The sequence below is a fragment of the Microtus pennsylvanicus genome, chromosome 9, assembly GCF_037038515.1.
Source record: "Microtus pennsylvanicus isolate mMicPen1 chromosome 9, mMicPen1.hap1, whole genome shotgun sequence".
Classification (NCBI taxonomy): Eukaryota; Metazoa; Chordata; class Mammalia; order Rodentia; family Cricetidae; genus Microtus; species Microtus pennsylvanicus.
In genome coordinates this window covers 7,460,722-7,482,500 of record NC_134587.1, presented here as the reverse complement: position 1 = coordinate 7,482,500, position 21,779 = coordinate 7,460,722, and the positions used below count along the sequence as shown (strand labels likewise).

The window sequence follows — 21,779 nt, the reverse complement described above, 5'->3', positions numbered from 1 at the left end:
CTCAGGAAAGTCACTGAAGAAATACTGTTCCACAAGGACCCCTGACTTGTACTATTGTGTGTAGTTCTTACCAGTACTTCTAAGACTTCCAAACCTCATGGTGCCTTCTTTCCTGGCCAAGGCGCACCAGGAACTCTGCTGTGTTCTTATGTTCTTATCTCACATGCTGTGGATGTCCTAGGAACACCCTAAGCAAACACCACTTTACACAAAACAGAAAATAAATATAGTGGCAGAAGATAAACCCATCCGTCGGGATAAACTTTCTCAATAAACATTCTATAGACTATTACTAACTTGAAATGCCAAAAGATATGACAAGCTGAAGTAAAAAGGATTCCAATGTCAAATAACTCAGAGCGATGCCGGCTTTAAGAGCTCAAACCTCTTATGGTAGGCATTGATATGTCAACACAAGCACTGAGGTTCTACAGGGAGGGGCTCGATACGCACCGTATGCACCCTTAACTGCTCATAAAGCCATTTCTGAAGAGCTCGTGTCTTTCATGTAAAACACTACATGGATACATACTCCCGCTTTTTAAATGAAGAAACCTTCCATCAGTCATATAAGACTGACTTTAATGCTGCGTCTCATTTTGATTGTCTATGGTAAATAGATCCGTCATGACTGGCTTTGGGCACATACCCAGTAGCTGCAGAAATATGATCATGTATATTTATATGCGTCCGTGTGCATATGCAGAGTGCTTGGGAAGCGGGGGAGGAAACATGGTAACTCATAAATGTGAAAATTCCTGATGTGCGTTATTGCTTCAGTCCAAATACTGACGCCTTTGACTTTTAGACTCTCGCTACACCGAACAGAAATGTACGGAACTGTAATAGGGGCAGTTCTGTTGCAGACATTCATTGCTTCGTGCAGACACCCAAAGTCCGTGCACACCAAAGTGCACCCTTCCCACAGCCTGGATATGCATATTCTTTGAGAAAAAGAGCTAGCAGCGGCCTGCAGCCGGGGCTTCGAGGAAACTTTAAACAGGCAAACTATGAAAGGTAATTAGGAAGCTGGGAATTGCTGGGAGGTGGTGAGGAATGGGATTAGGCTGTCAGGGCAGATTAATGTGCCCCAGTATTTCACTTCTGGGACCTGGCCGAAAGCGACAAGATGGGTTTTCATTCCCAAGAAATGAGTGTAAGAGATTATGCTAGAAATGAATGGAAGGAATCTCCTAGGAGAATATACTACAAAGCTGTGCCGTACTGATATTTAATCATCGGGGGCAGCTGTAATAGAGAGGGGGATGAGTGGGCCATGCTGTCCCTGGAGAGAAGAGAGGAGAGCAATTTCAGTGCGCGGTGGTATTGGTGGCCTCTCTCCCTATTGATCATTCACTGCACGCTCTCCAATACTTAAAAATTAAGGATAAAATATGAAAATGCAAAGGCTCACTTATCAGAAAGGCTAAGGGCATAAATCAAATGGTGCTCTAAAGTCACACTTTTTTATTGTAGAGGTATTTTGCATTTTATATAGTAATTTGTCCCTTGCTAAAAGTCTCCTGTTTGTGTTTTAATTGCCTACAGATGACAGAAAAGGTAGCCTATGCTTTGCCACATAACGACCATAGCATGTAAGCTCTGTTACCAAATCATCTGAACAGCTGGGATTCGAGCATGCAGAGTTTAAGGAAAGGGACTGTCTGCTGCAATTCCTACTTTTCCCAGAATGCTTTGTGCAAGGCCTTGAACACAAAAAAACATTCCTTCGTTGAAGAATGAAGGCGGAGAACAGGTTACAGGCTTCTTCTTAGGGATTTCAAACAATGGTACCCTCACTGGGGAAATTTTACTCTACTCACTAAACAGCTGTGTTAAAAGTCGCTCTGACATCCACTGTCAAACGGAATCTTCACTGAGGCCGAGCTAGCCATAGGTGGTTTAAATCCAAATGTGACCTCATGGGGTAGTGGAAGCGCTGATGGGCATCTATGAGCTGGGGAGCTGGATGCCAGCTGACTTGGTCTGAGAAAATGCTCCATACCGTCTTAGAGTACAGAGAGTTGATAGTGGAGCTGGAGGGCACAAAGCAGTTTGGTGTCAGCAACTTATTACTTACCCAATATCAGTGAAAGTCATTCAGCCCAAAACCTGAGATTTCAGGGTGTTCATTGCCATTTTTGCAAGTTTAAGACACTGAATGCAGAGATTCAGTTCGGTTCTACATGCTCTACATTTTGAGTTGCTAGATGTCAGGATATATTTTAGTTTTCTAAAGCTTATCCGGCAAGATGGCTCACAAGCTGAAAGCCCAGCGTCAGTAGCCCCAGACAGATGTCCCAAAGTCTTTAACTGCATTGGTGCAGCAGTTAAAGAATGGTTTGGGAATCAAAGATCTCACTCTGATTGCTGTCATACTACATTTTGGTGGATGAATTTGGACAAGCTGTAAAACGGAGACAAAACTATCTACAGAAGATAGGGCAAGGGCTTGGCAGAGTGAAAAGACAAATGATCCTTTTCCTTGTCTTGGGGACTGGTTTTTTGCAAGAAACAAAAATGAAGAATGACGAGCTTCATCAGGAAAGATCTTGATTGAGGGGCAGAGTGCCCCAGAAGTAGGAAAAGTAATGGGGAGAGACTGGTGTGATGCCTGATTTTTTTTCACTTTCTCTACATCTGCATTCTCCTTTTGACTTCTCTCTGCCCGTTACCTTCCTCCTCCACTCCTTTCTGGCCTTCTTGCTTCTCTCATCCACTTGGTATCACAGCTTCTCCCGACAGCAGTCCCGAGTCTACAGGGAGCTGCAGCTCAGCTCTCTACAGCTAACTGCTACAACATCATGGGCGTACACAGCGAGGTCTTACTGGTCCGGCTCTGGTTAGGGGTGGGCTCTCAGTCTAATCTGCCAAGGGGCCGATGTGGAGAAGAGCTTCTCCGTTCAGTGTGGTGCACAGACGGGCTGGGGAGGGTCATGGCATTCTGGGACATCGTACCACTGTGCACGTCACTCTTCAAAAGAACACACAGGGGCTTCACTCCTGGTTTACACACACAATTCTAACCGGTTGGCTCTTCTTTCTGCATCATTGGGACTACGATGAAGGTCTGGGAAGAGGGGCCTAGGGGAGCATAAACTGACAGTCTACATTGGCATGGGGAAGAGGAAGCTTAGGAAAATAAGACATTCAATTTAAATAAGACACTGTCAAAAGAAGCATGTGGTATAAACATTAATAGGTTTCACTTATGTTTCACCATCCGCATCTGTAAAAGGCTACATTGATTAGAAGATCAAGAAACTCCATTGAGGAGGTATATTAAAATACAACCCACCAATCACCATTCATTAATTCAGCAAATATTTCCTGTGTGTCTTTTACGTACCTGGCACTGCTGGGTCCCCGTTCTTAAAGAAGAAGAGGGGTACATCTGAAAGTTAGCAATTACAATGGATGCCGGTGGATACTTTGGAAAGACTTTTCCAGGGTATTCTGAGTGCACGGAACAGTGATGAGGGGAGTGTGCATGGGGTGGAACCCTGGAAGTGCTGGGTTCAGAGGCGCTGCGGGGAAAGGAGCGGAAGGGCGTTCTCTGGAGTAGAAATAGCACACTAGACACCAGAAAGAATTAGCCAGTCTGAGAGCACAGCTCTTCTGTATGGGATGAACGGATGGGAGGGGTTGGCCTTGCTGAAATGCCATGGAGGCTGCTGAGTAACCTGCACATTCCTGGGGATAGAGACAGAGAAAGAGGGGCGCGGATGAAGGGGGGGGGGACAGAGAGTGAGAGAACTCTGGGACCTCCAGCAGTTGGTGGGAGGATCTGGAGACAAGCGATTGTGAATCGTGGCCCTGAGAAACGCAGCCAGGGCTGAGGAAGGGATGGGTGAATGCTCGGCACAAATAGTCACGAGAGCGGGAGAGGAATGGGGGACACAAGGAAAGAGGCCTTGACGCCAACTGAGGAGGAAGGCTACATAGGTAAAGATTTTTTTGTGGAAAAAAAACGAAGAGAAGTTTAAGAAGCGGAAGTAAGAAAATATGACCCATGGAAAACAGGGCCAAGAAGGGAGGGCGTGAAAAAGGGCACAGCAGCTTCGAAAGGGGGCCACTAAGGGCGGGTTTTCCTAGGGAGAGGGAATCGAAAGCCCTGTGTGCAGGCAGGGTTGGAGGCAATGAAGACAACCAACACAGAAACTTGCCTGGGAAGGAAAGAAGGAAACGGAACCGTCACTAAAAGGACAAGTGGGGGTGCAGGTGAATTTTCAAGATGGGCAGGATTACTCATGTTAATTAGATGCAGAGTACCCACAAACTGGGAAACACAGATACAGGAGGGAGGCGGGAGATGGATGGAAAAGGGTCCTGGAGGAGCGAGGCGAGAAAGATCCCGAGCAGAGGCGGAGGGATTGGCCTCAGACGTAGGAAAGGCAGCATTTTCACTGAGATAGGAGGGAAAGGGGGAAGGATGGGGTGGGATAGATAAGTGTGTAGGTGGCAGGGGAGGAAATTGAGAGCATCCTCGATTGATGGCCTCAATTTTCTCAGTGAAGTAGGAGGCAAGGTGATCCGTAGCGTGGTGTGGGGAGGCAGTGGAGCTTGGGAAAAGAGAACACTGGCGGAGCACAACTGCTAGGAGCCGTGCAGGCTGAGCTGGGGGCGCATGCGCAGAGATTGACACGGAATTCTGAGCGCGCAGCTGAGTTGAACCGCTATCTACTGTGTCTCAAGCTAGCACAACTGTGATATTTTCTCCCAGGGCTTGGACAAGTCTAGGCACGGTAGCTAGAAATTGAATCGGTAGACCGAACCAAGGCTGTGGTTTTTTTGCAGACCCGGATGTCACAGAGGTTTAAGAGGGTCAAGGAACTGTTGGATACTGGCTATGGACGGGAGGCGCTTGAAGTGCTGGGCTAGAGGATGAAAGATGAAGAGAGAGGAGGGCACACGATCAAAGCAGTTTGCTAGGCCAGATCAAGACGTCAAGGTCCGGCTCAGGGGGTGTTGCGGGGAGGAAAGCTGAAACAACGCGGTGGGTCGTTCGGATTTCAGCCGGCAGAGGTCTACCTGTTCGGAGAACTTTGAAGTCTGTCACCTGAAAGCTAATCCCACCCCTCTATAGAAGCTGTTCCTCCTGTTCCCAGCCAAAACGTGTCTCCAGGGCCTCTAACCATCTCCTAAGCAGATACCCAGCTCAACGAACATTAAGACTTGACCTCGTGCGAGAGTCCTGACACCTGGAATTTAACATGCGCTAAGTTTTGTGGCTCTTGCCACAATGTGAGCCACCAAGCAGTGACTTTCTTGACCAGTTTAACATACTTGGGAGCAGACTGGCCTATGTGTGTGACTTAGGTGCAGGGTGGACAGTCGCTTACCCATCCCTATGTTTATGTGAGTCCTTTGTCTGTTTTCCGTGTCTTCCATGGGAATAGGAAGAACAGAACACTCTTTGCTTCATTAATCTTCCTGAGCCTCTTTTTATTCCAATCACCTCAAAATCAGACTGGAGAGGAGCAGATCCTAGTGGCCTGTCATGCCACGGAGGCAAACAGGCAGGGAGGAAGAGAATAGGACTTTGAAAACCTGAACTGTGCTCTCTGACAGAGGTCAGCAGAGGCAGACCAAATCAACAAGCATGACGTGAAGGGCAAATTTGCAATTAAAAGAAGAATAGGGAATTATAAAGATGGATGGGCCCCATGACATGCATGCCCAAGCCCGCGTGGCCTTGGCCTCCGATGCCAGAAATTAATGCTTTACTCTTTAGTGCTCGTCACCTTTGGCTCCGGACAGAAAGGCAAATGCATTAAAATCACAACAATTAGAACACTTACTTAGCTTGGAAGGCGTTGTTGGTTCCCCTGTGGTCGAGGTCATGACACAGGCATCCCACAATCACCGCCAAAATTTCCACCTCGGTCAGAATCTCTTGAAACCCAGCAGTCTGGGAAGAAGGGGACAATGGCAAGTCAGTGCCAGGGGCAGGGGGCTGGGGAAACTCAGTCAGCTGAGCAGCAATCGGCTGGTTTCAGGCCCACACCATTTTAGCAAATGATTAACTGTCACCCTCTTAGATGGTGGTGTGTTGAGTGGTCACTTGCTTAGCCTGAGGTCCCCACAGTGAGGGATTCGCTTGCTGTCGCATTGGGACAGAGATTAGTCTGCTTCCTTTCCTTCTATAGAGAGGAGGTTGTGTTCTCCACACCCACAGTTTGGGGAAGGCCCAGAGTGAAGTGTGTTTTCCCACTGCACACAGTATGATGAGTGTTGTAGTTGGAAATAGGGGGATATGAAGGGACCTTCAAAACCGAAAAGCTCTGGACCCTGGATGCTCCTCAAATGAGAAACAGCAAACACAAAAAAACCTTCCTTATAGCAAATGGAGGAGAAGTACTCAAGTTGCTGCATGATGATGGTCTAGAATTATCTTATAAATTCCGGAACCCATACTGATCTGGCAGACAGACTGAAACGCATACGGGTAAATCCTAGAAACTGAGATTTGGCAGCAGACTAGACAACCAGGACAGAGCACCACGGGAAGAGTACACGATTTTGAGGCCTTTGTTTCTGATCCCAGTAGCTGTGTGAAGTACGTGGCTGGGGCGTAATTCCTCCTGGACGCAGTTGGATATCATTACGGGCACGAGAACCACACTGGCTCTCTGGGTCCAGCTGGCCCTCTCATTAGTCTGGAGGAGGAAATGCACCTTTGGGAGAAAGATCTGTGTGTCCTCTCCATCCGTGGCCTTGCCGGCCCCTCCCCCTCGCGGTGGAAGTCTCCGCTTCCATTACTTATTAAATTCTTTATCAGAAGATGGGAGGAGGGGAGCCTGCTGGTATGTTCAAGGTATGTTTCTCCACCACTAATCTCAGATCACCGGCTAATACCTGCAAGACTTTTAGGGCAATGAAAACCTTGTTCTTTTAATTGGTTTTGGTTTTAATACAGACGTAACTGAGTGATGGATTGCTGTATTGACAATTTTATTTCTCCAAAGAGCCTTGGTTCCTCGGCGAGATTTGGAAGCACATATGACATCACTTAGGCAGCAAATGGAACCGGGAATAAACTGACGGGGGCCGTGAAGTAGTCCTTGCCAAAGCTTGGCACACCCTTCATTTTAAAACTTGTTGGATATTAGTTTTTGTTTATTTTATTGCCTGTAATCGTTTTCTAAAACCACGCTCAGAAACCTAAAGCCAAAACTCTCGTTCATATTTCCTGATTCCTAAAGGCAACCAAATTCATTTGTTTAGCTAAATTGCTGGCATTTTTACCGTATTGCCACACAATGTCCATACGGTTTAGTACTTGATCACTCACCAAATACCTACACAGCCTTTCCTATGTTACTATAAATTCCCCTAGGAGTTTTTGACTGCTTAACCTACTTAATATTATTTTACCAGTCTTATGAGGCAATAGCTATGATTGTTCTGTTACAGATGGGGAAATTGAGTCACAGAAGGGCTCCATGCTGTGCCTAAGGACTCACAGCTAAAGCAGGGCAAAGGGGAGCACCCCCACATTCCATCCCAAGTGTGCCTTAAAACATTGATGGTGTAGCGGTGATGGTCCCCACATTTCCCCTCCACTCCCAACGTAACCCATGCTCAGAGCTTTCCTCATGATCACCCTCTAAATACTAACTTCCCACCACCAGACCGAAGAATACATGAAGATTCTTTTCTTAAATCCTTTCATTTCCTGGAGTTCAGATCTCTTTGGAACAGCTGTGCCTTTTCATATCCTCCATGACTTTATTAAATGTCTATTAAGTAATTTTGAAGAGAAGCAAACCTCTCACACTTCTTGCACGATCTTTTGTGTCCTGGAGGTAGTTGGGTCTGGCTTGCCCCCTCTTGGGGCTTCTGCTTTCCCATTCTGGGGATGATCTCTTTTGCTTGTATCCTATGCCTTTTCTCGATTTCTGCCTCATTTTGCAGGAACACATCTGCCAGTCTTCATAAAGAAGTGTGTCCATTTCTTGGGGAGCCAGTTGCTCTAGGTTCTGCATGGCTGGGATGGGGACGGGAGGACCTTATTCTATTTCACACTCACTGTTGGTTTGCCTAACAGTTCTGGGGGAGGGGAAGTAATTTCTCTCAGAATTCTCAAAGACTAACTACTTTATACTTTATTGTCTAATTTGTAAAGCTGCTTTAGGAAAGAATTTCTTCTTCTTCTTCTTCTTCTTCTTCTTCTTCTTCTTCTTCTTCTTCTTCTTCTTCTTCTTCTTTTCTTCTTCTTCTTCTCCTTCTCCTTCTCCTTCCTTCTTCTTCTGCTTTCTCCTCCTCCTCCTCCTCTTCCTTCTCCTCTTTCTTCTTCTCAAGCAAACACTCTGGTTCCTGAACAGGTTGGGATAAGAGTAGACCCTCAACTATGCAGAGGGGAGATGGGTACTTGGGGTCTCAGCATGTCACTGTACCCTATTTAGTGACCTCTGAAGTCTCCGGTTTCCAGGCTTTGGCGGGTCTGAGAAAATTGTTCTCATGTATGCCCCTTCTCCCTCCACCACTGTTCTGAAGGCAGCGGGCTGGACCTCGTTCTTTATTGAGGAGTTCTAAACTATCTTTCTCTCTCTATTTTTTGCCTTTGTTGCTGAGTTTTTACACAGTAACCTTTTATTTTCCCCTTCTCTTGAAATTTGGCACCTGGCTCTAAAATTATTTATATCACAAATATTTTTTGAGAATTTAACGAGAAACATGAACTCCCTTTCTATAAAATCTTATGATTTCACATGACTCCAAGGCTACGCAGCTCATCTCTGGACCCTTAGAATAAAGACTCCTTGAAGTTCGCCGTACGCATGGCCGCATGGCCATACAAGGCGTATTTACCTCTCCTGGCTGTGGCCTCTCCCGGCTGTGGCACCTGAATTACTGAAGCAGCACCTAGCTCTTGACTGTGATTTAGAGCTGCCGGGTAAATGGTTTCTGCGAATCATCAGGCCTGAGAAGTGTCCACCTGCCACTCAGTTTCTATTCGCTCCTCCTACCCTCATCCATCTTCCTTCAGTCCCATCCATCCATCCAGACCTATATCTACCCATCCTGAGCAGAAAAAATCAGCGGCCTGCTGAAGATAATATACTTTAGAGAGAAAACAGAGAGGCAGGGGAGTATGTCGTGATGTGTTTCTTTCTATTTTATTTTCAAATAAAATCATGTCCCTCCTCAATAATTATGAGTTTTCTTGACCCTTGTGTTAATGTATCTTCTCACATGCGCTCTCTCGTTGTGAAGATCAGAGATATGAGCAATAGAGACCATCTGTCCAAGTTAAGAGACAACCAGGGGCATCTATCTAATCCTCAAGTTACCTGCTAAGAAAAGCCGTGTTATTTCCCTTTGACGCAGCCTCCGGGGCCGCCTTTCAAGGGGCTGACGTGTTTGCTGGGATAATTCTTTCCCTCCTTCCCATAGCACACAACACTGAAGATTGTAGAGTCCCCAAGTCCGGAAGACACCTTCTCAGGTTCTGCCAGGCTACCAGCGAGTTTCTGTCAGCAGCCAACATGAGAGCTAAGGCAGTTAGGACATCTCTCCATTTTGAAGCTGAGCCTGTTAGCAGCAAACACAAGACTATCACAGGCAAGAAAGTGTCACAGTGGTTCTGTTGGATTCAGTCGCAAAATACAACAGCTGTACTATCAGCCCTAGGCAGTGCTGTAGAGGAGTTTTTTTTTTTTTAAATTTAATGGCTGCTACTAGGTACTTGCTATGTATCAAGCAATTGGTATGTTTGCGAGACTAGGCTTGCGAAAACACTAACGATGATTAATACTGCCATAGCGCTCAGAGGGTGCCTAACGCTCTTGTAAATATGTCAGTTTCACGAACCCTCTAGGTAGAGACTACTCTTCCCTTCCTATCTCACAGATGTGCCTGATATCTGAATAGCAGAGGTGGGATTAGAACCCAGACAACCTGGCTTGTGAGCCACCTCTACTGTGAGAGAATACAGCGACAGACGTGCACGGTTTAAGCGCTGTGGACGGGTAGTAGGGCTTTACAGAATCACTTGACATGAGCTTTATCCACGAATTGCGTTAATCTCGAGCAGTTGGACGGTAATGGTGCGCATGCCCTTAATCCCACCACTCAGCAGGCAGAGGCAGGTGGATCTCTGTGAGTTCAAGGCCAGCCTGGTCTACAAAGCGAGTTCCAGGACAACCAGGGCTGTTACACAGAAAAACCCTGTCTCGAAAAACCAAAAAAAAAACAAACCAAAAATTAAAAAAGAGATCTAATAGCAGATATGAAATAGCCCACTTTTATAAAATGTCTAATATCTGCAAAGGAGAAAGCCTGCTGGATATCATTAGGAGGTCAGCAGTCTAATTTCAAAAAACTTTACTTTGTGTCAAAAAATCCACAAAGAACATTTATTCATTAAAATTTATATACTCTGTATTTTTCAGATTTCTTTTAAGAAAAAGAAAATTTAATTTGTAATTTCCAAGGTTTGGGATATGATCATCTTTGTTTTTTTTAAATTTTAATAGAAATTTATAGAAAATTTCTATTTTTAATAGAAAATAATAATTTTCAATTATTAAAATAATTTTTAAATATATATTAAAATATATAAATATATTAGAATAATTTTTAATAGAAAATAATAATGAAACAGCTTATATTGAACTTAAAAGTGCAGATATTTTTGTAACCAAACTATTCCAGGTTTGAATGAAATGGTGACGTTCTGAAAAGTACCCATCCACTTAGCAAATTGAACAAATATTTGCGTCAGCCCAAGCCAAGGGAAGAGTGCAGTAGAGATCACAGTCTAGTCTTTGCCTTCCTGGGCTGCACATCCCATCTAGTTATGCTGAGAACCTGGCTGGCTCCATGGAGATCCTGCATCGTGGGAGGGCACAATGGCAGAAAGGATCCGGCATCTTTGCTTCGCTTTTGGAGACAGCACTTAATGCCTTGCAAATCTTGTCGTGTTTGCATCCCGGAAGATGTGCGGTCATATAGAGTCATCAATCCCTGTTAAGGAGTCTCAGTTTGGCACTTTCTCCATCTTCTATCAGGGACAAGGAAAGCAGAGAGTCCCACCATACCAGTCCAGGGCGTTTAAAAGGCAGGATGCTCCCAGGAAGCTCTGCCCTCCATACCCCTGCTCCATGGCAATGCATACTTAACAGAAGCTTCCAGAGTGCAGGTCCTGTGAGGGAGCAGGGAAGGAGCACTTAACAAGAAGTATGGAGCGTCCCATCTCGGTCATGGATGGAGCAAGGTGGCGAAAAATAGTGAAGGACCGCGTTTGGGTCCTGCCTGCACTTACTGGTTGAGATTCTTGGCTTGCTTGCCTTTAGGGCAAGCTGGCGAGTGTCAAACTATTTGATTTGCTCCCGTCGGTGATCCCAGGCGGAGGGTTTTCTCCACAGCAGCAGCGGGGATGGCTCTTGATAACTCGCAGGGTTTCCCAATAAGGTTAATGGCTGCTGGGCACATGGGGCCCTCTTTTTAAACAACAGGTCCTTCTTTGACAGTCAGAGATTGTGTGGAATGAAAACCCCCAAGAGCAGAAGAGCTGTTCTCACCCACAGTCCTCAAAAAGGAAGGGAAGAGGGTAAACTATCTCACTGAGAACGGTCAGTGGCCAGCGCCCTTTGGTGTTGACAGTGGTGGCTGGTGAGCTGGAAAAGGGGCGCACCAGCTTGTGTTGGGACCAGGATGTTCCCACGGGAGTCCGAGGACCACCACTAGCACTGACAAGCCACCCTCTCCATCATCACAGCACAGAGCACACCGCCATTGGATTCTAGCTGTCCTCGTTGTCCGAGCAACCGGGATAGTTTGGGTCACATCTGCTTTCCTTTCTTCTGAAGATGAACATGGCCAGGTAACTACTTGGCATTAGTAAAATAGTGATTTCAGCACACAGTGATTCTCTCTGCCAAAGCCAGTCCTGGTGCCTCTTACTGTCTATTCCCAAATGACTTTCTTCTACATCCGGGGATTTCAGAACATACTTCGTATCAGATCCTAAACCCCAAAGCATGTTTGGGGCAAATGGTGATTTTTTTTTTCTGCCTTCAAATGATGCCACAAATACTAATGCAGGCAAGTCCCAGAAGGAGAAGGACCAAAAACCAGTGATGTGTCTTATAAAATTCTTGTGTTGAGTAGATGTTTAAATGCATAAATGAAAAATTTTTAGGTTGATTCTATTGATTATATTATTTTTCACTGCTTCTAAGACTTAATGTTTAACTTATCACTATAATATAAAATATTTTGGATCTATAAAAATATTTAAAATAGATAACTCTAAAGGATGTCACGTACTCATTGCCTGACTTCAGTGGACTCTGTGTTTCGTTTTCTTTTTCCATCTGTAAATCTAATCACCTCGTTTGGTCTTTTTGCAAGAATATCTCAAACACAAATTCCTGGCATCTGTCAACATGCTTTTTTTTTTTTGGACAGGGTTTTGTTGTGAATCCCCAGACTGGCCTTGAATTCACAGCAATCTGCCTACCTCAGCCTCTCCTAATGCTGGAATCACATGAGGATTAGGTGATGGGCTGGGGATGCTCAGCCTTTCACCTGAGGAAGTCCTGATGTGGTCATATAAAAATCAGTCCTTATATTTCTTCTTTCACATTCTGATAAAATATGTAAAGAGAACAGAACGGCACAAGGAAAACCCTAGGTACCACTGTGGAACTTAAACATAATGCATCAATTAGAAGGGAAACACTCAAGGAAACCGAGGCTTCTGCTTCAGTTTAGATACACGGTAAACAGCACTGTCTTTTACACATCTGCTGAACGCATTTTACAGAGAAGGGAAGGGAGAGGACTACTGGATTCCCGGAACCTTAGCTTTAAGAATGCGTGTCTGTAGATGTGGGGGGAAATACGGTCTATGCTTTATTTATGGCAAATCACGAGTGAGCACAATAGAATATCACAGGGCCATGAGCACAGAGAGATCACTCGGTGCATATTAATTGTGCGGAAAGCAAGGTCTCCCAGGGCTTCCAAGAGACGCAAGCTGATGGAGTTCAGGAATATGGGGACTCTTCAAAGCTAGCCCCAAGTTTTATTTTCCATCAGTGAATCAGGATTAAACATGAGACCCATGAAAATTTAAAAGTTTTTAAAGCCCCTAACTTAACACCCTTAGGTGCCAGGTTTCAGCCCCAAGAGAGCGCCACTAGCCACTAGGACGTCAAACAGTGCGGAAAATGGAAGCCGTGATAAACGACTGTGGTTGGGCTGCTGGGTCTCGACGACCTGGAGGATTTGCCTGGCGTCATAAAACACAAAGCGACAGATTAAGCAGTTTACCAACACCATAAAAACCTCAAGAATAAACCCACTAAAAAAAAACAAAAACAAAAAGGTATTGTAACTAGACATTCCCAGCCCCCAAACTCGTCGCAGTTCCTTCCGAACCTGTGTCCGTGAGCAAGGGCTTACAATTTGGTGCTAACGTCAGACACGATTACGTCCATGCGCTTTTACAATTTACATGTCCTAAAAAAAACACCCAGTGCAGGCCGATGGTGTGGGAGAATTTATTTTCACTGGGAAGGGAACGACTCATAACTCATGAATGGCAGTTCCTGAAGTGAGTTATGGAGGTGACTCTCCTGTGAGAGGAAATGGGTTGGACGCTCCTCCTGCCCCGTCGTATGTTTGGCTACCAGCGCACCAGGTTCTTATTTAGGTGTGGCCTTGTCTCTTTTCTTTTATAAAATAAATGTGAATAAAGAGAGCGTTAGCTAGGGGCACGGAGTGCCTGATTGGGGCTCTGGAGTGCAGGCAGAGAGACTGAAAATAAGAGCCCTCCAGAGGTCTAAAAAGCAAGAGTCTCAAATGCGGTTGAACCGTCAATTCCGAGGACAGTTTACAGTGTCCACACCTGATGTCTGGAGAAAGATTAAGCACCATGCCTCCCCTAAATACAAAATTTGCTATACTTCTACTTTACACTGATAAGAAGATTTACGTGTTTCTCCCCCATGCGAATTCCATTATACTAGTGTAGCAATAGCTATATAACATGTAGCGATTACGTTAAGGTAAGTGTAACTATGTAACTGGCAAGGTGGCGTTAGGGAAACCCTGTCTGGAGATCTTAAGCATCATTACCGTTGACTTTAGTCTGTCAGAGACTAGAACATCAAGAGCTCATTGTACCCCTGTGTCCCAGTTGACAAGGGCATTTGATTCTGTCGTGATGAGGCTTCTGGTTACTGAAACATTTTATTTAACAACTGCATGGCCCTGTCCTTCCCCAGGGGGAGGCAAAGAGTTCGAATTGTGCTCCTGAGCTTCCTTTTGGGAGAATTTTTTACTTCAAAGCTCAAGGACTTAGCTGACAACGGTGGTCGGCGGATGGCGCGAGACTCTCAGTTTGAGAGAAGGACCGATCTCCCCCTAAATGTCCCTTCTGCTCTCCAGGATGAATTATCAGGAAAATGGTGTGGCTGTCTCTCCAAATAACCTTAATGACCGCACAAAGATGGCCGAAAGCCCACCACCTCCACGCTGAAGATTTAAGATTTCCCGGCAAATGTCAGGAGGTATCAACGGATGTGCTGTGACACTCGGTTATCATTAGTGTTTAACTGCCGTTCCCCACCAGCGCCATGCCGCGGGTACCACCATAAATTTTAATGTGATCACATGCTCTTTCCCTTTCATATCCAGTGAGTTCTGCAGGATCATAATATCCTACATGAACCCTAGGTGAACCTTAGCGTGATGTAATGAGAACAAGATTTTGAGCACTGGAAGTTGCTCGTCATCTTATAGTGCTTAAAAAACAACAAAAAACAAAACCTGGACACCGAGCAACGTGGTTATTTAAATAACCTTGCCCTAAACTGAATTCCTTCAGTGCAATGGATCTTTATGAAGCCCCTACAGGAAGCAGGGCACTGCCCGAAGTGATAATGAATCCATTTATAAGGCAGTAAAGCATCCTGACTCTAAGGAAGCCTTCCTTCCCCCTTGGAAAGTCTGCCAGAGACCGAACATCATTTATAATGCGCCCCCAAAGTGTCCCTGCAATTTAGACATCAAGACATGCCTTGTAGTTTACAGAACATGAGAAAACATGGCCCATCCCTGTACCTGGTTTACCCTGTGCACTGCAGCAGACAAGGTCATCGTCGTCTTTCATTAAGCATTAGCACAGTGGGAAAGTAATTCTTTCTACTTACATAAATAAGGAGAATTTGTATAGGTACCACTGATATTTTTATTCTCTGTTTTAGTCACGAATGACCACAGCATTACCTAGTTTATTTATGAGAGGAAGCCAAAACTCAGTAAATTTGAACTATATAGGTATCTCTTTAGAACAAAAGATAACCTTGAAGCTTTGATTCCACTTTTTTTTTTTTAATTTACTGTCAGCAGCTTGGAACAAATAAATAAGTGTTCAATGAGGTTCCAGGTGAACTGAATGTCCATCAAAATCCATTTCAAATTGCTTGTCCTATGAAGTTCTCCTTTGTTTCTTTTAATTTCCAGTGGGCTAGAATTATTTGGTTTCCTAAACATGAGCCTGAAGATTTCTGCAAAACCGTTCTGAGTCAATAATCTTATTTTCCTCTGTGTGAAATGATTTTAGCGATAAAGTCTAGGGAAATTGGTGTATATATTTATAATTTCAGTGTCCCATCGTTTGTGGGCCAAATCTGTTCAGCAGTGACTCATAGCTGTGCACCTTCCCCCTTCTCCCAGACAATAGATTTATGAAACCCCACGCCATCAGGTTTCAAGTCGCAGGAGAAGGCATGCTATCCCACGGTGGGTCAGGAGAGAGTCGTCACACAGGGCATCCTCACAGAACAGGCTACTTTGCGACACACCGGCTTTGTTGGTGAGCATGTTCTAAAGGAAAACATTCATTTTAGACTGGTCTATGTGCCTTAGTGTCTCTTGTGTCGGAAGAGAAGAAACTTTCAAGGTTTGACTGCCCGCCTCTGTTTGCCAGAGATTGGATGGGAAATTTTGCCTTGGAGCGCCATCTAGAGGAAATTTTTCAGCACACTTAGTGCATTCTCGTGGCGTTGTGATGGAGACTGAACCAGATGGTTGGGGTATAGTCTAAAGATTTCCTTCCTTCCTTCCTTCCTTCCTTCCTTCCTTCCTTCCTTCCTTCCTTCCTTCCTTCCTTCCTTCTTCCCTCCCTTCCTTCCTTCCTTCTTCCCTCCCTTCCTTCCTCCTTCTCCCTCCCTTTCTGTTATCTCTCTCTCTCTGTACATATATACTCAGTTTAAATGCGGTTATGCTACTGAGAGCAATAACGCTCTCTCAGGATTCTAACAATCCCCCCACTGCCAGGCATGGGAAACTTCCTCTTGAGTTCCACCACCAGGTGGATGTGGGGGAGTCGGAGAGACTAATGCAGCCTATTGCTATTGCTCTTGATTGCCTCCCAGAACTTGTAGTATGCAGTCTCTCAACTGCTGTTGAAGCTACTACATACTTCTGATGCAGCACTCGAAGGAATTGAGCCAGAAGTGACGAGGAAGCCTGCGCCCTGAAAACCAGCTCTCATAGCCTCTAAGAGGGCTACATAAGTTGTCAAAGCACAAACACCAACCAACAGTCCCATCTTGCTGGTAAAACTCCTAACCCCACAGTGACCAGAATGTGGCAAAATATCCCCAAGGGTGTGATAGTGGCGCTGATACCTTGGAGGTAACCAACAGCTGCCTACTTGGATTTCTGTCCTGCTCAAGAAGAGGGAATTCATGTTTGGTGCTGTAAACCTAGCCAACTTCCCAAGGCAGGCGAGGTCATAGGCCCCAGAGGAGAGCCTAGTATGGCTGCTTTCCCAAATGGTTATATTTCCTAGCTGTATTCTAAGCGTGTGCTCTTATCCCCACAGGGTCAGCTCTCACCCGCTCCCCCATCGAAGAAGCCTCTTTTTGCAGCAGATGAAGATTGTTAGATGAAGATTATTCAAGAATCCACCACTGGTCAAAAGGCTGAAAGCAACAGACCACGGTGTGTCCAACCACAATGGATACGTCTACAACAGAATGGATGCAACTCCTCCACCTAAGGCTCAGGGAACGTCCTGGAAGTCGGAGCAGAATGACTGTAAGAGCCAGAGGACCAAGAAGTCTTCTCTGAGACTGTGCCTTCTATATACGGCAGGGAAGCTACACCCATAAAATATCAACGAGACCCGCGTAATGACAACACTTGTTGACATGCCCCCGTGGGTGGGGAAATTTCACAAGGCCCCACTCCTAGATGAAGAGCGACAGGCAGTTAGTGGCTTCTGAGAGAGGAAGAATCCGTCTTCTCCAGCAATGAGCTCCCAATTATCCAATCCCAGGAGGTCAGCCCTAAACATATACACATAGTGACAATATCAGGTGGGCCCAGAAAACTGATATACAATCATAATTAGTTGTGTAAATTATAATTATGCAACTACAGAAGAGGAGGTCATGAGTTGGAGAGGGAGCAGGGGGCAAGGGAAGTGTTAGATGGTGACAAGGAGGTGGAACTTGTGTAAGTAAAGTGTTCATGTGTGAAATTGCCCCAAAATTAAAAGTAAAATAAAAAAAATGATGCCAAGTTGGGATGGGGAGGAAGGGAAGCATATCTGATAGGAATTAGGAAGGAGTGAGAAGTGGATATATTCAAAATACATTGTATGTATGCTTGAAAATTCTCAAAAATAATAAAAAACATGTTTTAAAAAGAAGTTCAAGAGCATTGTCAGCTACATGGCTCGTTTAAGGCCAGCCTGTGCTACATGCCTTGCCTCAAAAAAAAAAATCCAGATTAATAGAAAAGTTTGGTTTTGGCTTTAACTTCTCACCCAGAAGTAAAATGTGTGATCCTGTGAATGGAGGCAGAATGTCCAGTGCAAAGGAACTCATGAGAGACCTCAGGGGACTCCAGGGCTGAGTGCAGCTCTGGGGCCCACACAGACATAAAGGCTGTCCTTTCCCACAGGAGATCATACGTGAGAAACTAGATTTGAAGTGAACTTGGTCTGCATAGGTCAAACAGTCTTCACCATCTCCAGAAGTGCTGTCTTGATTCAAAAAATTTGGCTTAACCAGACTTTCCAAGATCAAAGCGGGAGAAGATGCTTGTGTGGGAAAAAAACAGAAGTTAGCATTTCGGCCCCGCGGTAATCCTTCACTAAGTTCAGCGGAACCCCGGAGCGGAAAGCAATGACTCTTCCAGATGCCACGGCACAGGTCTGAGTGCGGGAGACTGGAATAATATCCACTGACATCCTCTCTCCAAAGACCCCTTTCTGTACTTCGCAGCCTCCCGCCCGTCGCCCTGGGAGAACTCCAACAGTGAAGGCTTCTATTTTTGCATCAGCATGGATACAAAAACAAAACCCAGACTTTTCCTAACAGTGACGCTCTCCAAGTTGCTGAGCAAACACAAACACCCTTAAAATACTCTGACAGGACGATGCCCCCAAATATGGAGGATGGGGCATAGCTGGAATGCTTTGCTTTTTTTTTTTAAACACTACTTAAGAAGCATCAAGACTGATGATACCACGAACATGTTCAGTGATGAAAGCTCAATATTCAATTCTTTCTACACCTGCGGCTGCACCATGACCTCCCACCCCCACGCTGCTGCTGCCAGATGCCTGTGTCCCCAGAGGCTTGTCATAAAAAAAACCACCTTGATATCGACAACACAGTATCACGAACATTTCTATTTCCTTTATCTGCTTGCTTATTTTGAAAATTCCACAAATCCACAGGTTTTCCAAGGTAACTGGTTAATAAGTCATTGCCCTCAGCGAGCTGGACTCGTGAGTTCCCCACCTGCAAACTATTTCTCGTCTGCTAAGCTCTGTTAAAGTTGAGCAAGATGAAGGTGTTTTGGTTTCCAGGTAGTGTTGGCCACTGGGCAAGTAAGCCTCCCGAGCCGAAACATTTCCCCTCCGTACTCTTGGCTCTGATGGTGTAGACAGCAGAAGGCAGGACCAGTCCCGTGGTTGAGAGCTGACCGAGCGCACGGCAGAGGACGGGTGTGCTGGAATGTAGAGGCTGGGAACACACGTGCTGAAGGAGTAAGGAACTGTCCCTTTCCTCAGGTGGAATTAATGAGAATGAGACATTGGGAACTTACGACACTTGCTAGAAACACCGCCTACACTGGTACAGTGGAGGAGGAAGGAATGGCTGGTGTTTTAGGAGAACGAGGAACTCTGTAGAAAAACTGGCATTGAATCAGTACCTTCAAGGTTGGGGGGGCGTTTAATGGGCAGAGAGCAGGGTGGAGATTCAGATGAAGAGGTAGGATGTTCTGTCATCATTTGCATTTCACACAGAAGTCCCTAATTCGTGTCTAAATTTTAAGATGGGTACAAAGACATGAGGGATTTGTATTAATGTTGTAAGAATCCGGAACCCATACCCCATTTTTGTATAGCAAGCATATTTATATATATTCACAATGTGTACTTATCTAAACTTGTCTATGTTCCTATTCAGCAGAGAACCTAACATACTGAAGTCAGGAACACTTTCCTTGGTCATTTAGCAATGCAAGTAGGCACCAGAAAACGTTTCTCACTAGCAAATGGGAATAACTAGAGGGTTTTGTTTTGATCCTTGCCGTCAACATTTGCTTTCAGAGTTAATCCCCGAGGCCTTTTCTGGCCAGCTGTGCCGGTCTTCTAGACAAGTCACACGGGCTAGAAGCCAGGGGACAGATAGTTTCAGCGTAGTGAGCTTCTGAGCCTGGGTGTCCACTCCTCTTACCCCTTCCTTCTCCCGAGGCCCCACTGGACATTTCCCCAAGCAAGCGTTCTTTCAGAATTCCAGATTCTCACGGTCATGCCCACACCCCCTCTCAATCTTATCCAGGGGGTTCTCTGCCCTGTGACGTATCTCTATTTCCTCCACAAAGAAATTACATAGAAAGTCCAGGTGTTAGGGGCAGGGAGTAAGGTTGGGCAAAGGAACTAGATTGCCAACAGAGAACACTGGGAAAAGGCCCCGGTCTCCATTCTAGGGCTGCCCCCCTGTCTTAAGGTGTTGATGCTTTTGTGGCTTTAAAGAAGCTGTTGTCAAATGCATGCCACCTTAACCAGGGCATGTGTGGGTTGCCATGACATCACCACGGGGAAACTTTTCAGTGGCATTGAAATATACAGGAGAAAGCCAGGAGGTCCGCACGAAGAGAAGGTGGCTTTCCGCCATTCACAGATGTACTTACGGTGAGCATGGCAAACATTAGCTGGCACACGTTGAAGGCGTGTCTCCAGTTGTGGTAGAGAACCATTCGGTAATTCTTCCTCACTGTCAGAAGCCACCTGCACAGGGTCTGAAATGGGAGGGGGAGGCTGTGTGAGGGACGGGTTTGTGTCCTCAGAGGACTACCATTTAAGGGACACCAAGGCCATCAGGACGTTCCACCAGGGACTGGGCAGGTGGCTGAGTTGTTAAGAGCAACTATGGTGCTGGTGGCAGATCGGGGTCTGGTTCACAACTTTACCTGGAGTATGAGGGTGTTCTGTGACCTCTTCTGACCCCCCCCCCCTGGGTCCTAGGCATGCACGCGGTGCCCACACTTACACACAGGCAAAACACATAACACAAGACAAATCTAATAAAGACATTTTAGCAAACCAAAACAAAACCCTAAACTTCCACTAACACTCTTCCAGATACTTGCGGCACTTCCATGGGGTCCACAGGCAGGAACCACTGCCTACAGAGCATCTTTGAAAAGCCTTTATATCACAGTGGCTGCGACACTTTGCCAGGGGCACCCCTTAGCTCCGTCACGGAACCCCTTACCTCGTAGTCGATTTTAAATTTCTGTACCATGCCCAGCTCCATGAACATCCGGAGGGCAGCTGTGATCATGGCGTCAACGTCAAGGGAAAAGTCATCAAAATGAATGTCGTCGATGGCCAGCTCTGACACCAGAGGGATATTGGCTGCCTACGGAATCAAAGACACAAGCCAAGCCAAGTTCACTAGCTTTACCTAACCCCGTGTCCCACTCTCTCTGGCTTATCGGCGATGCCACATAAATCAGGCCTGACCCGCGCTTACTCCCTGATACGGCTAAACTCTGAGCTATAAATGTCTTTTGTTTCTGAGCAGCAAATGCCCAAGAAAATGGAGTGGGGAGGGAGAGAAGGGAAGCTAATTAGAAGATAAAATATACACACTGGATCTCTCTGCCAAATTTAGAATATACAACTGTCTAGTTTACTGGAACTATGGCCGTACAATGTACTCTGATGCATATTGCTGAGTGCAGAAACATCTGGGTGGCCAGCAGCTATGAATTTTATTTGCTTCCATGCGGAACAGGACGTGGGAATACACCGCTTTTCTTTGCATTCTTGTATCCCGTCCCTTTCAAAAATACTCTCGATTAAACATATGTTCTATATATTCAGAAGGACGGAAAAGGGCAAACAGCTCATCTCTAGTACAAAACATGCTGCATTGATGATAAAATAGAGCTGCTCGGAGAGAGGGCAGTTTCAGTTAAAAGATCAATTTTGCTATATTGCTTAAGCAATAGACGGCACACTTCTAACACTGGCCATCCTAATTTAGAGTTTCCGAACACTCCTGTTAGGTGGTTGTCAATCAGTTATCCTGCACAAGACTAAAGGAGAGGGAAACCAAATCTTTGGAAATCATTTTTATGCCAATTGGCTGGGTTACCATGCCATTTGGGCCATTCTTGCTGTGTGTGTGGGTTATTTAATGGCTTTCAAGTTACCAGAGACCATTGTGTATTTGTATTCCTAGTCTATTCTCTGGGTATAAATTACCCTGCAAGTAATTTATGCCCTG

General features: G+C 45.5%; 1 protein-coding gene across 1 annotated transcript in view; it reads right to left on the bottom strand.

The window, feature by feature from the left end:
• The window catches only part of Pde11a (phosphodiesterase 11A), a 262,795-nt gene that overhangs the window by 55,319 nt on the left and 185,697 nt on the right, over positions 1-21,779 (bottom strand). Inside the window, exons 11-13 of the mRNA XM_075984824.1 lie at positions 20,760-20,906; positions 20,176-20,283; positions 5,802-5,911 (exon numbers count right to left, since the gene is read on the bottom strand). Of these exons, the coding sequence (XP_075840939.1) occupies positions 5,802-5,911; positions 20,176-20,283; positions 20,760-20,906 (365 nt within the window). The remainder of the gene's footprint in view (positions 1-5,801; positions 5,912-20,175; positions 20,284-20,759; positions 20,907-21,779) is intronic.